Source organism: Stomoxys calcitrans, chromosome 3, assembly GCF_963082655.1.
Source record: "Stomoxys calcitrans chromosome 3, idStoCalc2.1, whole genome shotgun sequence".
NCBI classification, from domain to species: Eukaryota; Metazoa; Arthropoda; class Insecta; order Diptera; family Muscidae; genus Stomoxys; species Stomoxys calcitrans.
In genome coordinates this window covers 70,047,579-70,070,589 of record NC_081554.1, presented here as the reverse complement: position 1 = coordinate 70,070,589, position 23,011 = coordinate 70,047,579, and the positions used below count along the sequence as shown (strand labels likewise).

Genomic DNA, 23,011 nt, shown 5'->3' with positions numbered 1-23,011 from the left:
TTCTTGACTTCCGATACGCAAGTACGGATTTCGTGGCATTTTCCCTGGAGTGTGCAATGGTTTGTCACTGCGCTGTTATATCATAGGGACAAGGAGTGTTTTCATCAAACAGTTGTATCAGTCGAGTGGAGTATGCCACTGCCATCTGTTGGGTTTGCAGCTTTTCATTGTCCAGCTTCCATGAAGACTCAGATTGTACTTTTCTCGCCATACTCGGACGGGTGCGAACCTTTGCTGCAACCAGGTAATGATCCGAATCTATGTTTGCTCCTCGGATCGATTGTACATCAAACACGCTGGATGAATGCCTTTCATCTATTTCATCATAATCATTTTGGTTTCTTGTGTTTTGATCGGATGACAACCATGTGGCCGTGTGAATCCTTGGATTTGGAAATTTAGTGCTGCTAACTACCATGTTCTTTGCCGCCGCAAAATCTATTAACCTCAATCCATAAAGGGGAGTTTCTTCGAGTAGGCTAAATTTTCCGTTTGTTGGACCAAAGATATTTTCCTTCCCTATCATTGCATTAAAATCTCCCAGAATGATTTTAATATCATGGACGGCGTAGCGGTCATATTCTCTCTCAAGGCGCTCATAGAAAATATCCTGGTCTTCTCGTCCTTGTCTTCCGTCGGGGCATGGTCACAAATAAGGCTGATGTTGAAGAATTTAGTTTTTATGCGGATTGTGGCTAGCCTCTCATCGAACGGAGTAAAGCTGGGGACAAGGTGTTTCAGTCTCCGACTTACCACAAACCCACAGCCAAATTCATGCCTATGGCAGCTATTGTATAGTTCGGTCCATCGCACTTCCTGTAAGGCGGTAATATCTGCCTTTTACTTCTCCATTACATCCACCAGAGCGTATACTGCACCTTCACTATAAAGAGTGTAGACATTCCTGGTTCAGATATACAAATCATGGTCCTGTTTTCGTTTGCGTGGTTCGTCATCGTTAGCGGGGTACGTTTTTTCTATTCTTCTATCCCTCAGAGTAGTTGTAACTTCCGCATGCGTTTTTTGGCATCGCACATGTATCCCTCCCCTAATCTGCGAACAATCGCTGATATTGGCCATTGGTTATTTAAAAGCGCCAATAAATCGCCTTGTCATTTATGTTACAAACGGAAAGACGTGAGTGTGAGCGAATTTAGATGCATAGGAGTCAGAATGAAGTCCGGAAATTCTACCAAAGAATTAAACATCAAACCGATGGCTTTGGTGCAGGCACATCCTCCTGCAGAGACAAAGAAGGAAATCTGGTAACCGACATAGGTAACATGCTGAGGATATGGAAAGAACATTTTACCCAACTGCTAGTGGCCGATGTTGGCGGCGAAAAGGATACCGCAGAACCAATTCCTAATAATGGTATAGAATGTTTACCTCCTAATCAGAATGAGGTCCAAGTAGCAGTGACCCGACGAAAGAACAACAAGGCAGCAGGAGCCGACGGGTTACCCTCTGAACTATTTAAGACCAGAGGCGACACGCTGATTAGGCGTATGCATCAGCTTATCTGCGCAATCTGGCTAGAAGACGCATACCCGATGATTGGAACCTCAGCATACTATGTTCCGAACATAAGAAAGGAGACAAGACGGAATGTGCCTACAATAGAGGGATAAGTCTCTTACCCATCGCATACAAGGTAAACTCGAGCGTACTGTGTGAAAGATTAAAACCTAAAGTCAATGAGATAATTGGACCCTATCAATGCGGCTTTAGAGCTGATAAATCTACCCTATTCACACTGCGCAAAATCCTGGAAAAGACCCGAGAAGGACAAATCAACACCTACCATCTCTTTGTTGACTACAAAGCCGCCTTCGATACTCCTTTACGTTCAAAGGTATTTCAAACCATGTCTGAGTTTGGTATCCCAGCAAAATTAATAAGACTCTGCAGGATGACAGTTGCTGATACGCGTTCCTCAGTAAGAATAGAAAAGAATCAATCCGAACCATTTAATACCATACGAGGTTTCAGACAAGAAGACGGCCTATCGTGTGATCTTTTTAATATCCTGCTGAAGAAGTTTATACGAGATGTAGAAGTGAATAGATATGGCACACAAATCACAAGAGAACACATGCTACTCCGAAATCATAGGTCGGTCACCGTAAGTAGTAACTGCAGCTTTTGGAGGAATCAAAAGAGAGTCAGTGAAAATGGGTCTGGCAGTAAATGGAGATAAGACGAAATGGAGAAAGTTGGGAACCACAACTTTCAGACAGTCAGTAACTTTACCTTGCTCGGCACCGCCGCAACCGAAACGAATGACACCAGTTTTGAGATTAAGCGAAGAATAATACTGGCAAACAGATGCTACCACCTCTCGGCAGACGAAGATTACATTATACAAGACACCGATACTACCCGTGCTGTTATATGGTTCTGAAGCATGGGTACTTGTGAAAGCAGATGAGGCAGTGCTTGGAGTATTTGAGAGAAAGATTCTTCGTAAAATGGACATATGGATCAGTTTGCGTTAACGGAGAATATAGGCGACGTATGATCCACGAGCTGTATGACGACGATAGCATAGTTACACGCATCAAAATACAACGGCTGCGTTGGCTAGGTCATGTAGTCAGAATGGATGAAGAAGCTCCAGCAACCGGAAAGACCAAAAGCCCGATGGAAAGATCAAGTTGTGGGAGACACCTCGAAACTTGGTGTCAGAGATTTTAGAATGAGCGCAGAAGATCGAGGCGCTTGGAACGCTATTCTACGTTCGGCTAGTGGAACAAATATTTTGTCATAGCCAATTAAAGTTAAGTACTTATGTTAGAATCAGTGCCACCTGACCCCTCACTGACAAACTCCTGTCGGATTCGCTGACTGCCCGCGGCCGCATTTGCAGCTACTCCGTATAAAAACGAAGCTTTCCACTATCGGCAACCTGTGGACGCATCCGGTAGCTCTCAGCTAAGCTTCACGTAATAACCATGAACACAAACAAATCGGGGCTCAAAGTTCCAGCCTGTGCGGTGCTCATAGTTATCCAGTGTCGGACCGTCATATTTGATCATGATCTTGGGGAAAGTTGGCTTGTCGAAGGTCCGCAATTTTTATAGCTCAAACAAGTAAGTTCGGCCTGGCCGAATCTTATATACCCTCCACCATGGATCGCATTTATCGAGTTCTTTTCCCTGTGCCTTTTTTTAGGCAAACAAAGGAAAGGAAAGGATAAAAGAAAAGAATTGCTATGCTATTGGAGCTATATCAAGTTATGGTCCGATTCGGACCACAATGAAATGAATGTTGGAGACCAGGAGGAAGCCATTGTACAAAATTTAACCCAAAACAGATAATAATTTAACCCAAAACAGATATAGAGGCTCAAGAAGTCAAGATCCCAGATCGATTTATATGGCATCTATATCAGGTTATGGACCGATTTGAACTATAATTTGCACAGTTATTGAAAGTCATAACGAAACACGTCGTTCAAAATTTTAGCAAAATCGGATAGGATTTGAGCCTTCTAAAGGCTCACGAAATTAAGACCCCAGATCGTTTTATATGACAGCTATATCAGCATCGATTTCACACAGTTGTTGGAAATCATAACAAAACACATTATCCAAAATTTCAGACAAATCGGATAAGAATTGCGTCCTCTAGTGGCTCAAGAAGTCAAGATTCAAGATCGGTTTTTATGGAAACTATATCAAGTTATGAACCGATTTGAACCATACTTGGCACAGTCATAAAAAACACCTCATACAAAATTTCAGCCAAATCGGATAAAAAATGCGCCCTCTGGCGGCTCAAGAAGTCAAGATCCCAGATCGGTTTATATGGCAGCTATATCAAAACATGGACCGATATAGCCCATTTACAATCCCAACCGACCTACACTAACAAGAAGCATTTGTGCAAAATTTCAAGCGGCTAGCTTTACTCCTTCGAAAGTTAGCGTGCTTTCGACAGACAAACGAACGGATGGACAGACGTATACCCCCATCCTATGGTGGAGGGTATAAAAATAGAGATATTGAGCTGAAACTTTGCACAAATTCTTTTTTTGTCCATAAGCAGGTTAAGTTCGAAGATGGGCTATATCTAAATCTAGATGGACTATATATCTTGATATGGCCCCCATATAGACCGTTCCGCCGATTTAGGTCTTAGGCCCATTAAAGCCACATTTATTATCCAATTTTGCTAAAATTTGGGTCAGTGAGTTGTGTTAGACCCTTTGACATCCTTTTTCAATTTGGCTTAGATCGGTTCAGATTTGGACATAGCTGCCATATAGACCGATCTCTCGATTTAAGGTTTTGGGCCCATAAAAGTCGCATTTATTGTCCGATTTCGCCGAAATTTGGGACCATGGGTTGTGTTAGGCCCTTCGCTATCCTTCTGCAATATGGCATAGATCGGTTAAGATTTGGCTATATCTGCCATATAGGCCGATCTCTCGATGTAAGGTTTTCGGCCCATAAAGGATGCAATTATTGTCCGATGTCGCCGAAATTTATGACAGAGAGTTGTGTTAGGCCCTTCGACATCCTTCTTCAATTTGGCCCAGATCGGTTCAGATTTGGATATAGCTGCAATATAGACCGATCTCTCGATTTAAGGTTTGGGGCCCATAAAACGCATATTCATAACCCAATTTCGCTGAAATTTGGGACAGTGACTTATGTTGGGCTTTTCGACATCCGCGTCGTATATGGTTTAGATCGATCTACATTTGGATATGACTATCAAAAAGACCAATATTTTGTTCTACAAAATTGAACAATGACTTGTATTTATTAGACCTCTCAATGTCCGTGTCGAATTTGGTCCAAATTTGACCATATTTCGATAAAGCTGCTATGGAGGCATAAATAATGTATTTTTCACCGGATTATGAAGAAAGGTGGTTTACATATATACCCGAGGTGGTGGGTATCCAAAATTCGGCCCGGACGAACAGAAGACCTTATTACTTGTTTTAAAAGTTAACTCCGGTGTCGGAGTCGAGCAAACTTCCGGAAGTCGACTCCGCAGTCCTGATTTCAACTTCATGTGGTTAACACCCATGTGGGTGTGGGTGGGTATCCATGTGGTGGTGGGTATTTAATTTAAATGTGATTTAAAGTTTTAGAATTGTAATTGCTATGACTTCCAAAGAATTTGTATATTGGGTTGCCCAAAAAGTAATTGCGGATTTTTTAAAAGAAAGTAAATGCATTTTTGATAAAACTTAGAATGACCTTTAATCAAATATACTTTTTTACACTTTTTTTCTAAAGCAAACTAAAAGTAACAGCTGATAACTGACAGAAGAAAGAATGCAATTACAGAGTCACAAGCCGTTGAAAAAATTTGTCAACGCAGACTATATGAAAAATCCGCAATTACTTTTTGGGCAACCCAATAATTATAAGAACAATTAGTAGGCATGGCAATGACAAGCGCTTATAGAAAGAAGACCAAAATCTTATCAGTGAACAAACACCTACTGTCTTTGAATATATTGAAACAAATTATGTCCAAAATCAATATGAGTCGCCCCAAAATAATTGGAGAGTATAAAAAGATACCACCCACACGAATTTCAAGTCAGTCATAAACAGAAATATGTTGAAGTCAGTAGTTATTTTGGTGAGTGTGATGCTCCTGGCGGAGGCCACTTTGGTTCACATTCCCTTGGTGAAAGTTAAAGAACAAAAAAACAAGGCCAATGAGTTAAGAAAATTGAAGGCCAAGTATAGTGACAACTTTGCAACTCAATGCAGTCAATTGGTGGAAGAGAAGCTATTCAATTATTATGATGATTCGTATTATGGAAAGATTACAATTGGCACTCCACCTCAAGAGTTTTTGGTTTTGTTCGACACCGGCTCCTCCAACTTGTGGGTTCCCGGTTATCCTTGCTCTTCGGAAAATTCCGCTTGTGAGAGTCACAATACCTATGATCCCACCGCTTCTTCGACCTATGTTGAAAATGGCGAATCCTTTTCTATTCAATATGGCTCCGGCAGCTTGAGTGGATATTTGGTACAAGATACCGTCACCGTCGAAGGACTGACAATTGAAAATCAAGTTTTTGCTGCTGCCACTAGTGAACCAGGCGATACCTTTGTGTACTCTCCCTTTGATGGCATAATGGGTATGGCCTTCAAGGCCATTGCTGTTGATGGTGTTACTCCGCCATGGTACAACATGATCCAACAAAATTTGGTCTCCACAAAAGTATTCTCCTTCCATTTGATGCGTAACGGTACCTCCGATGATGGTGGTGTGATGGTCTTAGGTGGCAATGATCCGGCCCATTACACTGGTGATTTTACCTATGTTCCCGTTTCCCAAAATGGTTACTGGCAATTCGAAATGGCTTCGGCCAATGTTAATGGTGTCAATCTATGTGACAATTGTCAAGCTATTGCAGACACTGGCACCTCGCTCATTGGTGTGCCGACTGATGTCTATGAAACCATTCAAGAGGCCATTGGAGCCACTTATAGCGATGAGACCAATGAATACATGTTGGACTGCTCATCTATTGGTGATTTACCTGTGGTTACCTTCACCTTGGGCGATGGCACTTTTACCCTGACTGGCTCCGACTACGTCATCCAGTCTGATGGTCTATGCGCTTCGGCTTTCGAAGATGCCGGTACTGACTTTTGGATTTTAGGCGATGTCTTCATTGGCAAATACTACACCACCTTCGATTTTGGGAATGATCGCGTGGGCTTCGCCTTAGCAGTTTAAAATTTACGAACTTTAAATAAAAGTATTGGAAGTTGTGTAAATATGAGAAGAACTTTGTATATAGTCTAAAGCAAAAGTAACAAAATAAATTTTATTTATATTCCCTTTTTTAATACGTTATATAAAATTTTCAATCGGTGGATTAGCTTTGACTTGAAACTTTTGTATTGCCTCAATTACGAATTTCCATCTGGAATGTCGAACTCTTTACAGAGGTGTGTGTGTTTACGCATTGACGATTATGCCGGAAAAGTACAACGCCGACATGGATTGAAAAATAATCTTATGAATGAAAGGTATACAAGAGCAGAGTACGAATTTAGTAATAAAAGTTGGTTCCAAGTACCTGGGGGGCCGCCCCAGCCCCAAAACCCCCCTAAAATAGGTTTATTTGACGATCATGACAATTTGAGTACCAACAAATGAAAGGTATTCGGGAATGCCTCACCCCCTCAAAAACGCCAAAAATGGGCACATTAGCCAATCACAGATATATGGTTCTCGGTTTGTTTGTTCCGTATAGACTGAAAAACGACATAACCAATGTTCTCGAAATTTTTGCATATTGTGTAGGTTGGTCTGAAAGGAAACATAAGCTCTATAATTTTTCGATATCGGAAGGGGGACGGACCCTCCCCTTATGCCAAAAACACAACCCAAAATCAAAAGTGGACCGATCGGGACAGTATAGGTATCAAATGAAAGGTATTGCAGAGTAGAATATGAATATGGCCGCCCCAACCCCAAAACTCCCCCAAACGGACATATTGGACGTTCATTTCAATAAGGAGCTCAAATTAAAGGTATTCGGGAGTAGATTTCGAATCTGACATAGAAATCAGATCGAAGTATAGGGGGACACGCCACCCCTCAAAAACGCCATTAGACCCATTATGATACTTGGCTGAACTGATTTTCTTAAAATTTTCATTGATTGTGTGCGTTTGTGTGGAAGGAAACATAGGCTATATAATTTTTAGATATCGGGTGGAGGCGGAACCTCCGCCTTACCCCAAAAACGCCACCCATATCCTAAAGTGGTCCGATGGGCACAATAAGGGTATCAAATGAAAGCTATTGGAGACCAGAAAACGAATATGGTATTAAAATTTGGGTCCAAGTACATTAAAATTTGTGTTCGTCAAATGGGTTATTTGACGCATTATGGCAATATTGGACTCAAATGAAAGGTATTTAAGAGCAGAAAACGAATTTGATATCCAATTTTGGAGCCAAGTGTTTTGGGGTACGCCCTAATGCACCCCCTAAACGAACTTAATTTCCGTTGCGAATATAGAACGAATTTGATATCTATTTTCAGTGCAAAGTGCCGGTGTCCGCCACAGCCGCAAAACATCCTCCAAACGATTCATATTTACCGGCCATGGCAATATAGGGCTCAAATAAATGGGAATTGGAAGTACAGCACAAATTTCATATCCATATTTGAGTCGAAATGTCTGAGGTGCCATCCCTCCCTTAATGAGAACATTACCCTAAGGAAGAACATTACCACCAGGAATCGAGAACGGGCAAATTCTCACACATCAATGAGTGCTTTTCGATTCAAGATTAAACTCAATGATAAGGGACCCTTTCTTTATAGCCGTGTCCGAACGGCGCCCCGCAGTGCGACACCTCTTTGGGGAAATTTTTTTAAATGACCATGTATGGCATTGTACCTCGCAAATGTCGATAAACACCACTTTGTCCGATGTTCTCGCCAGGATTCGAACGCGTCCAGCGTCATAGGATATAGTGGCACGAATTCGATATCCGCATTGAGGGCAAAGTGTCCCCACCCTAAAAATGCAACTCTGCAAACATATGTCAAAGAATCAACTCGCAAAAGTTAAACAAGTAAAAGCGTGCTAAGTTCGACCGGTCCGAATTTTATATACCCTCCTCCATGGATCGCATTTGTCGAGTTCTTTTCCCGGTATCTCTTTTAAAGCAAACAAAAGAAACAAGTAAAAAGCCATTAAGTTCGGCCGGGCCGAATAAATATAACTGTTGAATTTTTGTGTTTATATTTCACTGTTGAATTTGTATTTCAAATTTCAACAAAATCGGGCAATAATTAAAGCTTTTATGAGCTTCAGACCCATAATCGGCACATCGATCTATATGGCAGCTATAGCTTAATATAGTCTGATTTGATCCATATTTAGGTCAGATGTCAGGAGGCTTAAATTAACCCTCTGTTTCAAATTTCAGCGAAATCGGGTAATAAATAAAGCTTGTATGGGCTTCAGAACTTTTATCGGCAGATCGGTCTATATGGCAGCTATATCTAATTATAGTCCAATCTGGAGGCGTAGAACTACCCACTGTTTCGAATTTCAGCGAAATCGGATAAAAAAATAAAGCTTTTATGGGCTTTAGAACCTTAATCTGGAGATCGGTCTGTATGACAGCTATATCTAAATATAGTCCGATCCGAACCATATTTAGGTCAGATGTCAGGAGGCTTAAATCAACCCACTGTTTCAAATTTCAGCGAAATCGGGTAATAAATAAAGCTTTTCGTTACCCCAGATCGGTTTATATGACAGCTGTATCAGGTTATGAACCGATTTCAACCATACTTATCACAGTTGTTGAAAAATATAACAAAGCACATCCTGCCAACTTTCAGCCAAATTGGGCCCTCTAATGGGTCAAGAAGCCAAGATCGGTTTATATGGCAGCTATGTCGAAAACTTAGCTTACATGTCGCTAGAGGCATCTCCAGGGATTTAATGGCTGCCTGGCTGTCTAAGAAGATATTTATGACAATCACCGTAATGACATTATATCTTAGCCATTCCAGCACTTCCGTTTTGTCCTTTTTTAAAATGGGACCACAAATACGTCATTCGCAGCCGGAACACAATTTTGTAGGTCCTACATGACTTAATTTGAAGGCCCACTAACAATCCCCGGGCCTTCTAGGGCCCCGCAACTTTTCACCTAATCCCGTTAGCACCAGTTCATCTGCCCGGCTACTACTACTCGACTTAGTCCTAAATCCTTTTGGCCGAACCCCCCAAAGGTTGCTGAATTATTGGATCTGGTTATTTTGAAGGTATAACATACTTCAACAACAACAACAAATTTTCATGAATTGCTATGAATTTATGAGATATAAGCATAATTTCCTCTTGCTCATTATTGCAGTCCGTTATCCTATAAATTGTAGTATAAAAGTATAGCAGTAGCCTTGTTTTACAAACACTAGTGACATCTGATGTAAATACTAAACAACTATCTTTCAACTGTATGGTTTGTGTCTTAACTATAAGTTATCATGAGCTAAACAACCATAATAATTATTGGTAGATGGCGCCACTAGTCGATTATAACATGATACGCTTGCACAGGTATAAAGTTCTTTTGAAAGAATGTATATAAAATATATAAAAATCAATTTGTGTTTGTTTGTAGATTTGTTTGTATGTTTGTGTGTTCCTTATAGACTCAGAAACGGTTGAACCGATTTTCTTGACATTTTCACAGATGGTGCACAATGACCCCGTGGAGAAAATAGGGTACTACATTTTTTGATATCTGAAGGGGGGGCAGACCCTCCCCCTTACCCTAAATTACAGAAACGCCAGATCTCGGAGATGGGTGGTGCGATTTAAGCGAAATTTTTTGTGCTCTCTTATAGTAACCTACAAACAAAAATTTGATATCCAAATTTCGGATGGGGTACATAGGGGGGCTGCCCCACCCAAAAACCTACCAAACACATATTTAGACCAATCACGACAATATGGGACTCAAATGAAAGGTATTTAGGATAAGAAAACGTATCTGATATCCAATTGTCGGATCAAGTGCTAGGGGGACCACCCCAAAACACTCCTAAATAGGATATATTTACCGACCATGGCAAAATGGGACTCAAATGAAAGGTATTTGCGAGTAGATACGAATCTGATATCCAAATGTGGGACCAAGTGTTTGGAGGGCAGCCTCTCACAAAAAACACCCCCAAACAGGACTTATTTACTGACCATGGGAATATGGGGCTTAAATAAAAGGTATTTGAATGCAGAATACGAATCTGATATCCAAATATGGGTCCAAGTGTTTGGGGGGCCGCCTCTCACCAAAAACATCCCCAAATGGGGACAAATTTTCGACCATAGCAATATGGGGCTCAAATGAAAGGTCTTCGGGAGTAAAGCACGAATTTGATAGATATCAATATTCGGGAAAAGTGTCTATGGTTCCACTCCACCCCCACAACACCAACCAAATAGTAAGTATTTTCTGACTATTGCAATATGAGGCTCAAATAAGGGGGTTTTTAAAGTGGAACACGAATCCGATATATATTTTCAAGACCAACTCACTGACCCAAGAGAGTTTGGGGGACCACCCCAATCGCCAAAACACCCCTAAATCGGGCATATTTACCCACCATGTCAATGTGGAGCTTAAATGAAAGGTATTGGGGGGTAGAGCAAGATTTGTTACCCATTTTCGGAACCAATTTTCTGGGGGTCTAGCCCTTTCCCAAAATACCCCACAAACAGCAATTTTTTACTGACCATCGCAATATGGGGCTCAAATAAAGGTATTTGGAAGAAGAATACGAATTTGATATACAAATGTAGGACCATGTATAGCATCACCCCTTTCCCAAAACACCCCCAAAGGGAAAGACATTTTCGACCATGCCAATATGCGGCTCAAATGAAAGGTATTTCAGATTAGAAAACGAATTTGATAACCCAATTTGGGGAGACGCCTCATCCTGTAAACTCCTTTTAAGCCAATGGCAATATGGGGTTTAAGTAATTGGTATTTGAGAGAAGTGCACGATGCTGATATTTTTTCAGGGCCAAGTATCTGGAGGACCACCTCTCCCCCGAAAACACCACTAAATCAGACATCATGAGAATATCGAGATGAAATGAAATATTTTATTATTTTATTGTTAAACTGCTAATATAGTTTGCATGCTATTTCACTAAAAGATCTTTAATTGTCGAAAATAAATATTCCAATGAGACTTTTGTTCCATATAAAGTAAAATAAGGCGCAGCGGAGCGTGCCCGGGTCAGCTAGTTTCCTATAGAAATAAAATTTTGACACAAAATTTTCTATAGAAGTGAAATTTTAACAAAATTTTCTTAAGAAATGAATTTTGACAACATTTCCTATAGAAATGAAATTTTGACACAAAATTTTCTATAGAAATGAAATTTTAAGAAAATTTTCTTAATAAATGAATTTTGACAAAATTTCCTATAGAAATTAAATTTTGACAAAATTGCCTATAGAAATGAAAATTAGAATTTCCTAAGAAATAAAATTATGACATAATTTCTTATAGGAATAAAATTTTGATAAATTTTCCTATAGAAAGGAAATTTTTGTTTTTGCTATAAATGGTATTTTCCACCTTACCGGTGCCGAATCACGGGTTCGATTCGCACCAGAGCATACGGTATTTCGTTACTGTGGTATCACAATTGAGTACATATTATGCGCCTGTTACGGATTGCTCCTAGGTAGGAGGAGAATGTAATGAGCGAATACCTAAATGCTGTTTTTTAGGCTGTTTATTTCAAGTTATTAAATTTACAATAAAGCAACAATAATACAATTAAATTTTAGGTCTGTGTGGTTTAAAATTGAAATGGATACAATATAACAATGGCAAATATGATAAAGAGGTTACAAATATTTAAATTTCTATGTATGAAGATAAGAATAACGGAATATTCATTGGGAGAAAAATATGTAAAGCAACAAAGTCGGTGGATTATTTAAATTTTTCTAATGTACAAACATAGCAACAAAGTAAATTTGAAATGGATACAATTTAACAATTGCAAATATGATAAAAAGGTTACAAATATTTCAATCCAAGTCGGTGGATTATTTAAATTATTCTAATGTACAAAGTAACAAAAAATCTTTTAAATTTTAGCGATAAAATATTATTAAACCCTCGAAATGAAAACAAAATATCCATGTTAAAAATTTAAAAAAAAAATCCAATTTAACTAAACTTCTACAAATACCGGCAGTATAGTCAACTAGTTTCGTAGGATTATCAAAACAAATTATATCATTAAAATGTAACAAAAGTGAGGAATAATGAAGTTAGAGAAAAAAAGTCTAAAAAGTAGGAAATTATATTCTAGTTATACTAATGGAAGACTCTTCATGGTTTTTAAAAGGCAAAGCGGTGTGCAGGATTGATAGAAAACTGAATCCCTCTAAAGTTTTCCACTCATTTTTTGAGTCTTATGGTTGGTACCTATATTCGTTTTTCAACGTTGAAAATCTTTTTTTTTTTCACGATTACTTTTACGAAAAAAATTAATGATTTTTATTATTTACTGAATGAAATCAGCAATTTTTTCTGCTTTTAAATCTATTATCCAAAAAAAGTAATCGGCGAAAAATATCGTGAAAAACGAATATAGTACCAGCCTTTATAGAGAAAACCCTATCCCAAAGTCACAGATTTATCGCCAAATATGCATATTATTGGCATTCTTTTAGAAATCATTTCATTTCATTTGCTTTCTGAGATGTCACTGAGGATGCTACTTGCACTTCCTGTCTATTACAAAGACCTGTATCCAATAATGCTTGTCGCCATTGCTGATTGTATTGTAGTACTGCTTGCATATAGACCGCACGCTCATAGGCCGCAGCGTCCAGTTGTACCCTATTGCTTGCAATACCACAGTTGCCATTTGTGTAACACTGACCCGTAGTTTTTAGCATAGTATTGGATTGGTATAGTGCAGCACGAGATGAAGTTAATGAAGCATTAGCTAAACTATTAGAAATAAAATTTGTCGTATTGTGTGAATTGGGTGAACTCAAAACTACAGGTGAACATGGAGCATGATTGGTATATAATGCCGCATTGTTTCCGGCAATAATTAAATTAGGCTGATTGTAAATCATAGGTTGACTGGGAGCATTGTTAATAATAAAATTTCCCGCAATGATTCCAGGGGTGTTAGCTATGTTACCCATAACAGATCTGGTAGGGAAAACAGTCATCGCATTATAGCATTGGTAATAAGCCGGTGTTAATGGTATGGCAGAGGTTGGTGGTAAGGTGCCAACAGGGGTAGTAGCAATTAATGGTTGCTGGCTAGATGTTGGTGTGGAGGCATTGCAAGTAGTGGCGAATGAAGGTTGCTGGTAAGATGTTGGCATAGTTGCCATAGGTGTAGTGGCCAACAAAGGTTGCTGCAAAGATACAAAAAAAAATATTTGAAATTAGTTTAGATAAGAAAAATGTTCAAAGGGTATGACTTAGCTGGGAAGTGCTTGAAATAGCAGTATATTGACTTAAGAAAATACTAAGCCAATAGGAACCGATGGTTTGCCTGCTTCGCTGTTTAAGTGCGATAAGCAGATAAAACATATGCATCAGCCTCCTCTGACTAGTAAAACGCCGAAAAAATGGAGCTAATACAAAATGTTGCCGACTAAAGATGAATAATTCGCCTTCCTAATTGAAATTTTAATTCATTTGGACTTGGTAAATACGCCTATGAAGTCTCAAACTGCCAACAATAAACAATTTTATCAAAATATTAAAAATTTTGTAAATTTCATTTCATGTTGTTAGCTGTTCGCCAGACATCTCCATTGCTTGACATGGTCTGTTTTATGACGTTTCCTGGCAATCAGAAATCAGACCATAAGGCCAAATTTTTTAAATAAAAACAAGTTAAAGCGCGCTATGTTCGGCCGCGCTGAATCTTTAAAAATCCACCACCATGGATTCTGCTAAAAATTTATACAAAATAATTTTAGTTGAAGGGCATAATTTTATTCTACATACCAGACATAAGTCAAACTAGCAAAAATGAAAGCTTCTAGGAAACGACCGGTTTACATGGGAGCTATATCAGGTTAAAGACTGATTTTCAGACACGGGATAGCTGTGAGCACCACACAAGCTGGAACATTGAGGTCCGATCTGTGTGATGTTCATTGCTGTCACGAGAAGCTTAGTTACGAGCTACCAGGAGTAGCAGTAATCGCGGACAATCAGCGGTATCGAGCGGAGATTCTCAGTGAGAGGTCGGGTGGCACCGTCTCTTGCACAAATACTGAGTGCCTACGATGCTCGATATGACAGGGCGAATTATTGGCGCCTTTAAATAACCAATGGACCTGTTCCCGTGGCGATCGCTCCTTTGGTCCGGAACTAGCTTGCTCACCTACTGGAGGTTGGAGAGGATCGCCACCTCTACATGAAAATGCGGTTACAACAGCAAAGACTGATTTCGATTACAGTTATTGAAAGTCATTACAAAACACTAAAAGCTTTATTTCAGTCAATTCGGACAAAAATTGCGGCTTGTAAGGACTCAAGAATTCAATTCGGGAGATCGGTTTATATGGGAGCTATAGCAAGTTATAGACCGATTTGAACCTTACTTGGCACAGTCATTGAAAGTCATAACAGAAAACTACATGCAAAATTCGAGCCAAATGTGACAACAATTGCGGCTTCCAGGGGCTCAGCAAATGAAACCGGGAGGTCGATTTATATGGGAGCTATATCTAAATCTGAATCGATTAGGCCCATTTGCAATCTCCAATAACCTACATCAATAGTAAGTATCTGTGCCAAATTGCAAGCGGCTAGCTTTACGCGTTCGACCAGTATCGTGATTTCGATAAAAGGACGGACGGACGGACTATATCGACTTAGAATGTGGAGACGGTCAAGGATATATATACATTAAAGGGCCTTAAAAGAATATTTCGAGGTGTTACAGACAGAATGACTAGAAGAGTTTCTTTCGACTTTCGACCAATATCCATACCAGAGAACAGATTGCTACCATTCGCTTTTATAGGTTAGGTTAGGTAAGAGTGGCAGTCCTTTACAGTATCACTTAGACATTTTTAAGTCCATTGTGATACCACAGTAGCCACAGACCAAGGCTTCTGGCGGGAATCGAACCCACGACCCTTGCACTGGTAAACCAAGCACGCTACCAACTCGGCTACCGGGGCGCACTTCGCTTTTATAACGCATTCATATTTTCATTGCTTTTGACTTGCCTTCATTCAACAGCAGCAAGCAATGCTGTTGCATTCAAATGCATTAATTTTGATGATTGCTTTTTTATGCATTTTTTGTACATTGCCGTTACACCACAAGTAACAAAGCTGACACAGCAAAAATGAAAAATGATTCGAACCATTCGCTCAGTATTCGTTGACATTTTGGTGTGGTGCAAAACATGCAAATGCGAATTTACCCATGAACATTCCATTAAGGAACTGGGGCAAACTTCACACAAATCAATGAGTGCTGTCTGATTCAATTTTAAGCTCAATGATATGGGATCTCCTTTTTATAGCCGAGTCCGAAAGGCGTGCCACAGGGCGACACCTCTTTAGGGAGAAGTTTTTACATTGCAAAGTACCTCACAAATGTCTCCAGCATTGGGAGGGGATAACCACCGCTGAAAAATATTCTGATGTTCTCGCCAGGATCCGAACAGCGTCACAGGCGGACATGCTAACCTCTGCGCTACAGTGACCTCGGTGGTGCGAAACATAGAGTTAGAAATTTTAGAAAAAAAATTAAAATTCCTTTACCTTGACAGCACCGTTTAAAATCACAAGTGGACCGAACAGGACAATGTTCCAATTGAAAGGTATTTGAGAGTAGATTACCAATGTTATATTAAAAATTGGGTCCAAGTATCTAGAGGGCAGGCCCAACCCGAAAAACCGTCCCAAATAGGCATACCAATATGGGACTCAAATGAAAGGTATTTGGAAGTAGACAGTTTCTGGCAGTTTCTTTCCCAATGCCTTTCCCCATTCTAGGGTTGTTGTTGTTGTAGCAGTGTGTTGTACACTAAGGCGGCAGCCCTTGCCATCGAGTCAATCCGGTACGTACAACCGGCTGTCATAGGATTGTCCAGTCTATGGTGGTGGATGCAACAGAAATTACCGAAATATTTAAAAACATTCCCTTTGAAAGCTATAGGGTTTTATTCAAACAACACTAAAATGATTCACACCATTCGCTTTATATTCGTTGCCTTTGATAGTGTTAAGTGAGTGTAAGTGAGCTCCCATACCAAGCGATTTTCAATCTTTGATTTTTGGAGCTCCTTTGAAGCGTAAATCTTATCTTATGACTTATTTGGATGTTAAACATTCCTTCTGTTGTTGTTGTAGCCACATTTGCATGTGGATGAAGCTAGTTTCGGTCCATACAACCGATCGCCGCGGGAACGTGAAGGCCTTTCTCTCTGTTTTTATCTCCAGTACGCTATTTGCTTAGAAAACAGATGATATCTTTCCTACAGAAAGAGATCAAAGGAACTTCACAATCTCAATCCATAGTGTAGGGGTTATAAAATTCAACCGAGACATATTTATCACCCTTACGTTACTTGTTATAGAATAAATTGCAAATTTGTCCAAGAACATTCCATAAAGCAACAGGGGCAAATTTCTCATCTACGTTAAAACTTCTCCCCAAAAAGGTGTCGCATTGCGGGATGCCGTTCGGAATCAGCTATAAAAAGGAGACCTCTTATCTTTGAGCTAGACTTGAGTCGGACAGCACTCATTGATATTTTGTGTTCTTTAACCAATCATAAAAGTTTGTCAGGTGAACGCAGACTTTATGGGCTATGTGTATGTGAGAAGTTTCCCTTTCCAATAGAATAATTTACTCACCCCATAATACTCAAGACCTGGTAATGTGTTTGCGTACAATGCAGGACACTGATAAGAATTTCCATTTTGAACTAATCCAATTGGGGATGAGACTTTCATACCCAAGATAGCTTGCAAATCTTGGGGAAAATCTAAGAATTCCTTGCCATAAATGGCATAATTTTGTGCAGCTTGATAATACTCGCTTGAACCGTGTCCAGGGTGGGTATTTGCATCGCCGTAAATGGCTTTGTGGACTTCTTGAAGATAATCACGATGCATTGATTTCTCTGCCTTTTCCTGGGAATCAGTGCCAAGTTGTTGGGCCTCTCCCACAGCATTTGGGTCTATATCTGCCATGTTATTGAGTGTTTTATTTGTACACGAATCACTGACATACTTCTGAGCCTTACAATCTTGGCTCTGATACATGTTCTTTAAACCATTAACTGCAGTGGTCATTTTGGTGCCTAGTTGATCTTTGTGCCAACCATTTGCATACTGCCTAATCTTAGGAGATTGGGCCTGGTTTTTATTTTCAACAGTTGAATGAGTAACATTTTCCGGGAAACTTCCCCATATAGATGAAACATTTTCGATGTTTAAGGGCGATTGTGAACGCATCTTAGAAACTGCAGAGGCATAAACACCATTTTCTTATTTCTTCCATAAATCAATTTCTTCTACAATAATATACTTACCAATTTCTCGAGTATTCCATATTGGATATTTCTCTTGAAGCTTTTCTTTGTTAATGGTATCCACAGAACGTTCTCCATTATTTTCATAAGCATCCGATTTTTTTTCGTTGTTGGGAAATACTTTGTCTTCCTTAACGGTATCTAGAAATGAAAAATTAAATCTTAATGATATGATAGATGTGTAATACAATGATTAAAGTTTCCTTTCATACTTACCATCCAAGAAAGTCAACATTTCTTGAATTAAACTTTCGGGTTGTTGTTGGTGGGATTCCATGATATAAACAATTGAATTTAACGTCTTTTCTCTCTGGTTCTATCTTCTCTCTTGTAACCGTGTAAAAAAAAGAGTTACAGAGAGTAGCCGTTTCTTCTCACCTATAATCATGCAAGGCAATGATATTAGTTGCTTCTCTTTCCCTCTGTTTTGTGTGAAATTTCTTCCCAATTGACAAAATTTACGTTATTTTTCAAAGTACCTTAAGATTTCCAGCGGGTAAATGACTACACTGCTTTGGTTTGTAGATAGATGGCTTTAAAGGAAATATTGGATTATCTTTCCTTAAACTCGATGTCCATACACAAAAAATTTGTCCTGTATTTCAAACGTTTCTAACCGCCTGCTGGTTTGAAATAATTGTGCCTGCCATACATTTTTTTATGAAATATACTCAGTGTGTACTTAAAAGGGTAATGTCAGCAGCTATGGCTAAAGATGGGTTTCTACCGGGTAAATACTCAATGATTGGGTATTTATTGGCCAATAAATACCTTTTTTTAGGTATTTATGTATTTTTACATGTTTTGAATACCTGGGTATGTGCCCAATTTACCGGGTAAATACCTTTTGGGTATAGGGTACCCATCTCTAGCTATGGCGTATATAATTGATCAATGCGTATATTTTTGTACAACAAATGCAATTCATATGTTGGAATCTGCCATTAAGCTGATAGATGTTTTGCCAACATACTCAAAGAAATGTGTGTGCGTGTGTGTATACGTGTGCCTCGGGGAAAGCCCAAGGCGGACTTAAAAAGGTGGTTTCACGCAAACAGCCGGTCAGGTTTGGCGGTATTAAGACCTAAAGGTGCCATCACACTACATGTTCTTGTCTTATGACATCTCAAATGTTGCTATTGTTGCACACATGGTGTGTTACGAATAAAAATAACACATAAAAATCACTTTTCAAAATAGCACTGCTAAGGTGGAGTTACACACTATGAGCGCGCATTGAAAATGCAACTCTGCAAACAAATCCCACAAAAGCTACGCGCAAAAGTTACACAATTTTCAACTTTGACGCCTAACAACACTATTTCACGTATGGCAACACAAAGTGACGCTCGAGTTCAATCGTCAGTTGAAAATTTTTTAACTTTTGCGAGTCGCTTTCGTGGGCTGTGTTTACAGAGTTGAATTTGTAATGCGTGCACATAGTATATGACTACACCTTTATTTTTTCGATTAGAGTGGTCTATTCTATTCTATTCCTTCTGATAAAAACACAATAAATCTGCTGTTGTTATTATATTGGGTTGCCCAAAAAGTAATTGCGGATTTTTTAAAAGAAAGTAAATGCATTTTTAATAAAACTTAGAATGAACTTTAATCAAATATACTTTTTTACACTTTTTTTCTAAAGCAAGATAAAAGTAACAGTTGATAACTGACAGAAGAAAAAATGCAATTACAGAGTCACAAGCTGTGAAAAAATTTGTCAACGCCGACTATATGAAAAATCCGCAATTACTTTTTGGGCAACCCAATAAGTTGAATGAAAGTAACCCCAAATTCAGGATGTACTTATAAGGTGATGTCATGCGAACAGCTGAGCACAATTTTTTTATTTTTGTTTTTGTAGTAAATCTAAATCTGAAAGGCTTGATAACACAGCTGTAATTTTTTTTTTCTAAAATCTCGAGGGGATGTTCTATTTGATCCAATATTCCACACATAAGCCACAAAACAGTGTTATAGTGATGGAAATACAAAAATAAATCACATTTGAAGAAGAAAAGTTGTTAAGCAAAGTTTATTTCTAAAACCACGTTGACATTTCAATTTACGGCATTCACCACTCAAGGTTGTTTCTTTGGGGTAGAGATTTGTTGTTGTGCTAATGACCCTACCTCTTAATTGTACCATGCCCCAAATTAAATTTTTTCACAACTTTAACAATTTGTAGCCATACAAAAATCAGCTTTTGCTCACATTTTTAGGTTATGTAATACAAAAATACCATACTAGAGTGATTACAAAAATTATGAATCATGTGTAAATTGGCAATTTTGACACAAATAATGAAATACCAATGAAACATAAAAAATGACATGTCATTAGACAAGAACATGTAGTGTGATAGAGCCTTAAACCGAATGAGCGTGTTGAAAAGCGTCGCGTTGAAAAATGCAACTATGTAAACAAATGTTAAAACAGCAACTTGTAAAATTAAACAATTTTTAACTTTGACGACCAAAAACACTACTTCAAGTGTGGCAACACCGAATGACGCTCGGTTTCAAGCGTCAAAGTTGATCATTTATTTTAACTTTGACGCATTGCTGTTGTGGAATTTGTATGTAGAGTTGCATTTTTGCAACACGACGCTCAAAACCAAAGCTCAGTTCGTTTAACCTTTAAGATATCAGATTTTTGTTTGCATTCTCTTTGTTGTTACATTTTTTCTCGCAAAGCCTCTGCTCATGTTACCAAAACGTTGATCAGCTTGATGACAAGATGACGATTTTACCATATGATTTTTATGTGGTTGTACGAATGCGACAACCTTTAATTCAGCCATGTATGATGGTATAACCAAACTATTTAACAAGATATATTCATTTACAGGTAGTGGCAGTAGCCCAACAACAAAATATTGAGTGCACTATCCGTCAAAATCAGTAATTAGTGCAACTCTGATTTTGAGTATGTTACTCGTTAGTACCATTTTTCGTTGTTTGTCTGTATGGTTCTTAACTATAATACACGCACACAACCAAATCTCGTTGACAGCTGGTGCACTTCGCGAGAAAACATTGTACTCAGCTGTTTACGGTACACTACCTGGTAATTATGTCATGCTATCTACGATCAAGTTGAATGGTCCGCTTGTTCTTCTTATAGCCTAGTACTGACTCCATGTTTTTATGATATAATGGCGATGTGGCAAACCATTGCCCACTTCATGGAAAATGCAGCCAAATCCGTACTTGAGTACAGGAAGCCTCCCTTAAGTAACCCATGGTACCACCATGAGTGTCGAAAAGCTACTGAAGCCAAGAATGCGGCATACAGAACAACCCTGCAATCATTAGTAATGAAGTAGAGATATTGGGAGAAATGGAGAGAGGAGAAACGTCTATTCCGCAGAAAGAAAGAGAAAATGCAAATATGTGGTTCTGAGGGAATTGAGATATACAGGAATCAGAATGAAGTCCGGAAATTCTACCAAAGAATTAAACATTAAACCGGTGATGCAGTCACATCCTTTTGCAGGGAAATCTGGTAACTGACACTGATAGCTTGCTGAGGATATGAAAAGAACATTTTACCCAACTGCTTATGTCCGACGATGGCGGCGAAGAGTTTACCACAGAACCAATCCTTGATTATGGACAAGCCGGATTTAAAAATCTGGTCCCACGCGAACAGCTGTTAATAACCAGTCAGATTTGACGGTATTAAGATGTCAGATTTTTATTTGTATTCTCTTTGTTGTTATCTTCTTTCTAGCTTATACTCTGCTCACGTACGCACACTTTCTGCACACGTGCACACACACGCATACACATTTCTTTGTTTGTGTTGGTAAAATGTCGATCAGCTTAATGGTATGGAAATATCACCATATAGTTTTTATGTTGTCATGAGACAACCTTTCAAATAATTCAGCTTTAGACCTGGTAAATCCTGGCCAATTCCTGGAGAAGACCCGGGAAGAACAAATCAACACTTCTCATCTTTTTGTTGATTACAATGTCGTTTTCGATAGCCCTATACGTTCCATGGTAAATTAAAAGGAGGGTCATTAGCACAACAACAAAAATCTACCCCCAACGAAATTACCTTGAGTGGCAAATGCAGTAAATTGAAATGTCAATGACGTTTTAGACATAAACGTTGTTTTGCATCTTATCTTCTTCAAATGTGTTTGATATTTGTATTTTCATCATTATAACGCTGTTTTATTGCTTACGTGTGGAGTATCGGATTAAAGGATTTTAGAAAAAATCATAGCTGTGTTATCAAGCCTTTGACATTTAGATTTATTGCAAAATGAAAACAAAAATTTTACTCTGTGGTTCGCATGGCCTCACCTTGTCCGTGCATCCTGTATACGTTCAAAGGTATTTCAAGCCATCTCTGAGTTTGATATCCCTGCAAAATTAATAAAAGTACGTTAATATTGGCCACTAAATCCAGATTTATGGGCTTTTCGAAATTTAAGTGCTAAATCCTTTGTTAGTTTTGCAGGTTTTACCAACAGGATTTATATTTTAAATCTCATATAAACCCGATTTCATGGCTGCATAATCGATAAAAGTACCAAAATATGCAACTGTTTTCAAGAATTGTGTATGGTTGTGTGTGATATGCACATTCATGTATACGCATGTACGCTTGTGTATGTCGCTTAAATCACCAAAAACGCAGTGTAAACGGAAAGGATTTATTTTCGGATCATGTTAAATCCAGATCATAAAAAATTCAATGTGAAAGAGGTATTAGGAAATACCACATTTTTGCAGTCTAAACGGACAGGATTGGTTTTTGGATTTAGTTAAATACAGATCGTAAAAATTTCAATAAAAAACCACGTTTACACTGCTCTTTAAATCCGGATATAATGGCTCGATCAACTCTTTTCCCTGCTGACGAGATACCTTAAGCGTAACGGAGTTTAAACGTGCTAT

At 38.8% G+C, this 23,011-nt stretch overlaps 2 protein-coding genes across 2 annotated transcripts; one reads left to right on the top strand and one right to left on the bottom strand.

Annotated features, from left to right (window-relative positions):
* Positions 1-5,583: 5,583 nt before the first annotated feature.
* On the top strand, positions 5,584-6,720 carry LOC106088351 (lysosomal aspartic protease). Its single transcript, XM_013253828.2, has one exon. The coding sequence runs from the start codon at positions 5,584-5,586 to the stop codon at positions 6,718-6,720; it is 1,137 nt and encodes a 378-aa protein (XP_013109282.2).
* A 5,666-nt stretch (positions 6,721-12,386) lies between these two features.
* LOC106088350 (uncharacterized) lies at positions 12,387-18,729 on the bottom strand. The gene is made up of 5 exons (XM_013253827.2): positions 18,572-18,729; positions 18,309-18,470; positions 18,093-18,233; positions 17,413-18,023; positions 12,387-13,935 (listed from the first exon to the last, which is right to left on the bottom strand). The coding sequence occupies exons 2-5, from the start codon at positions 18,367-18,369 to the stop codon at positions 13,234-13,236; spliced, it is 1,515 nt and encodes a 504-aa protein (XP_013109281.2). The 5' UTR covers positions 18,370-18,470; positions 18,572-18,729; the 3' UTR covers positions 12,387-13,233.
* Positions 18,730-23,011: the final 4,282 nt, after the last annotated feature.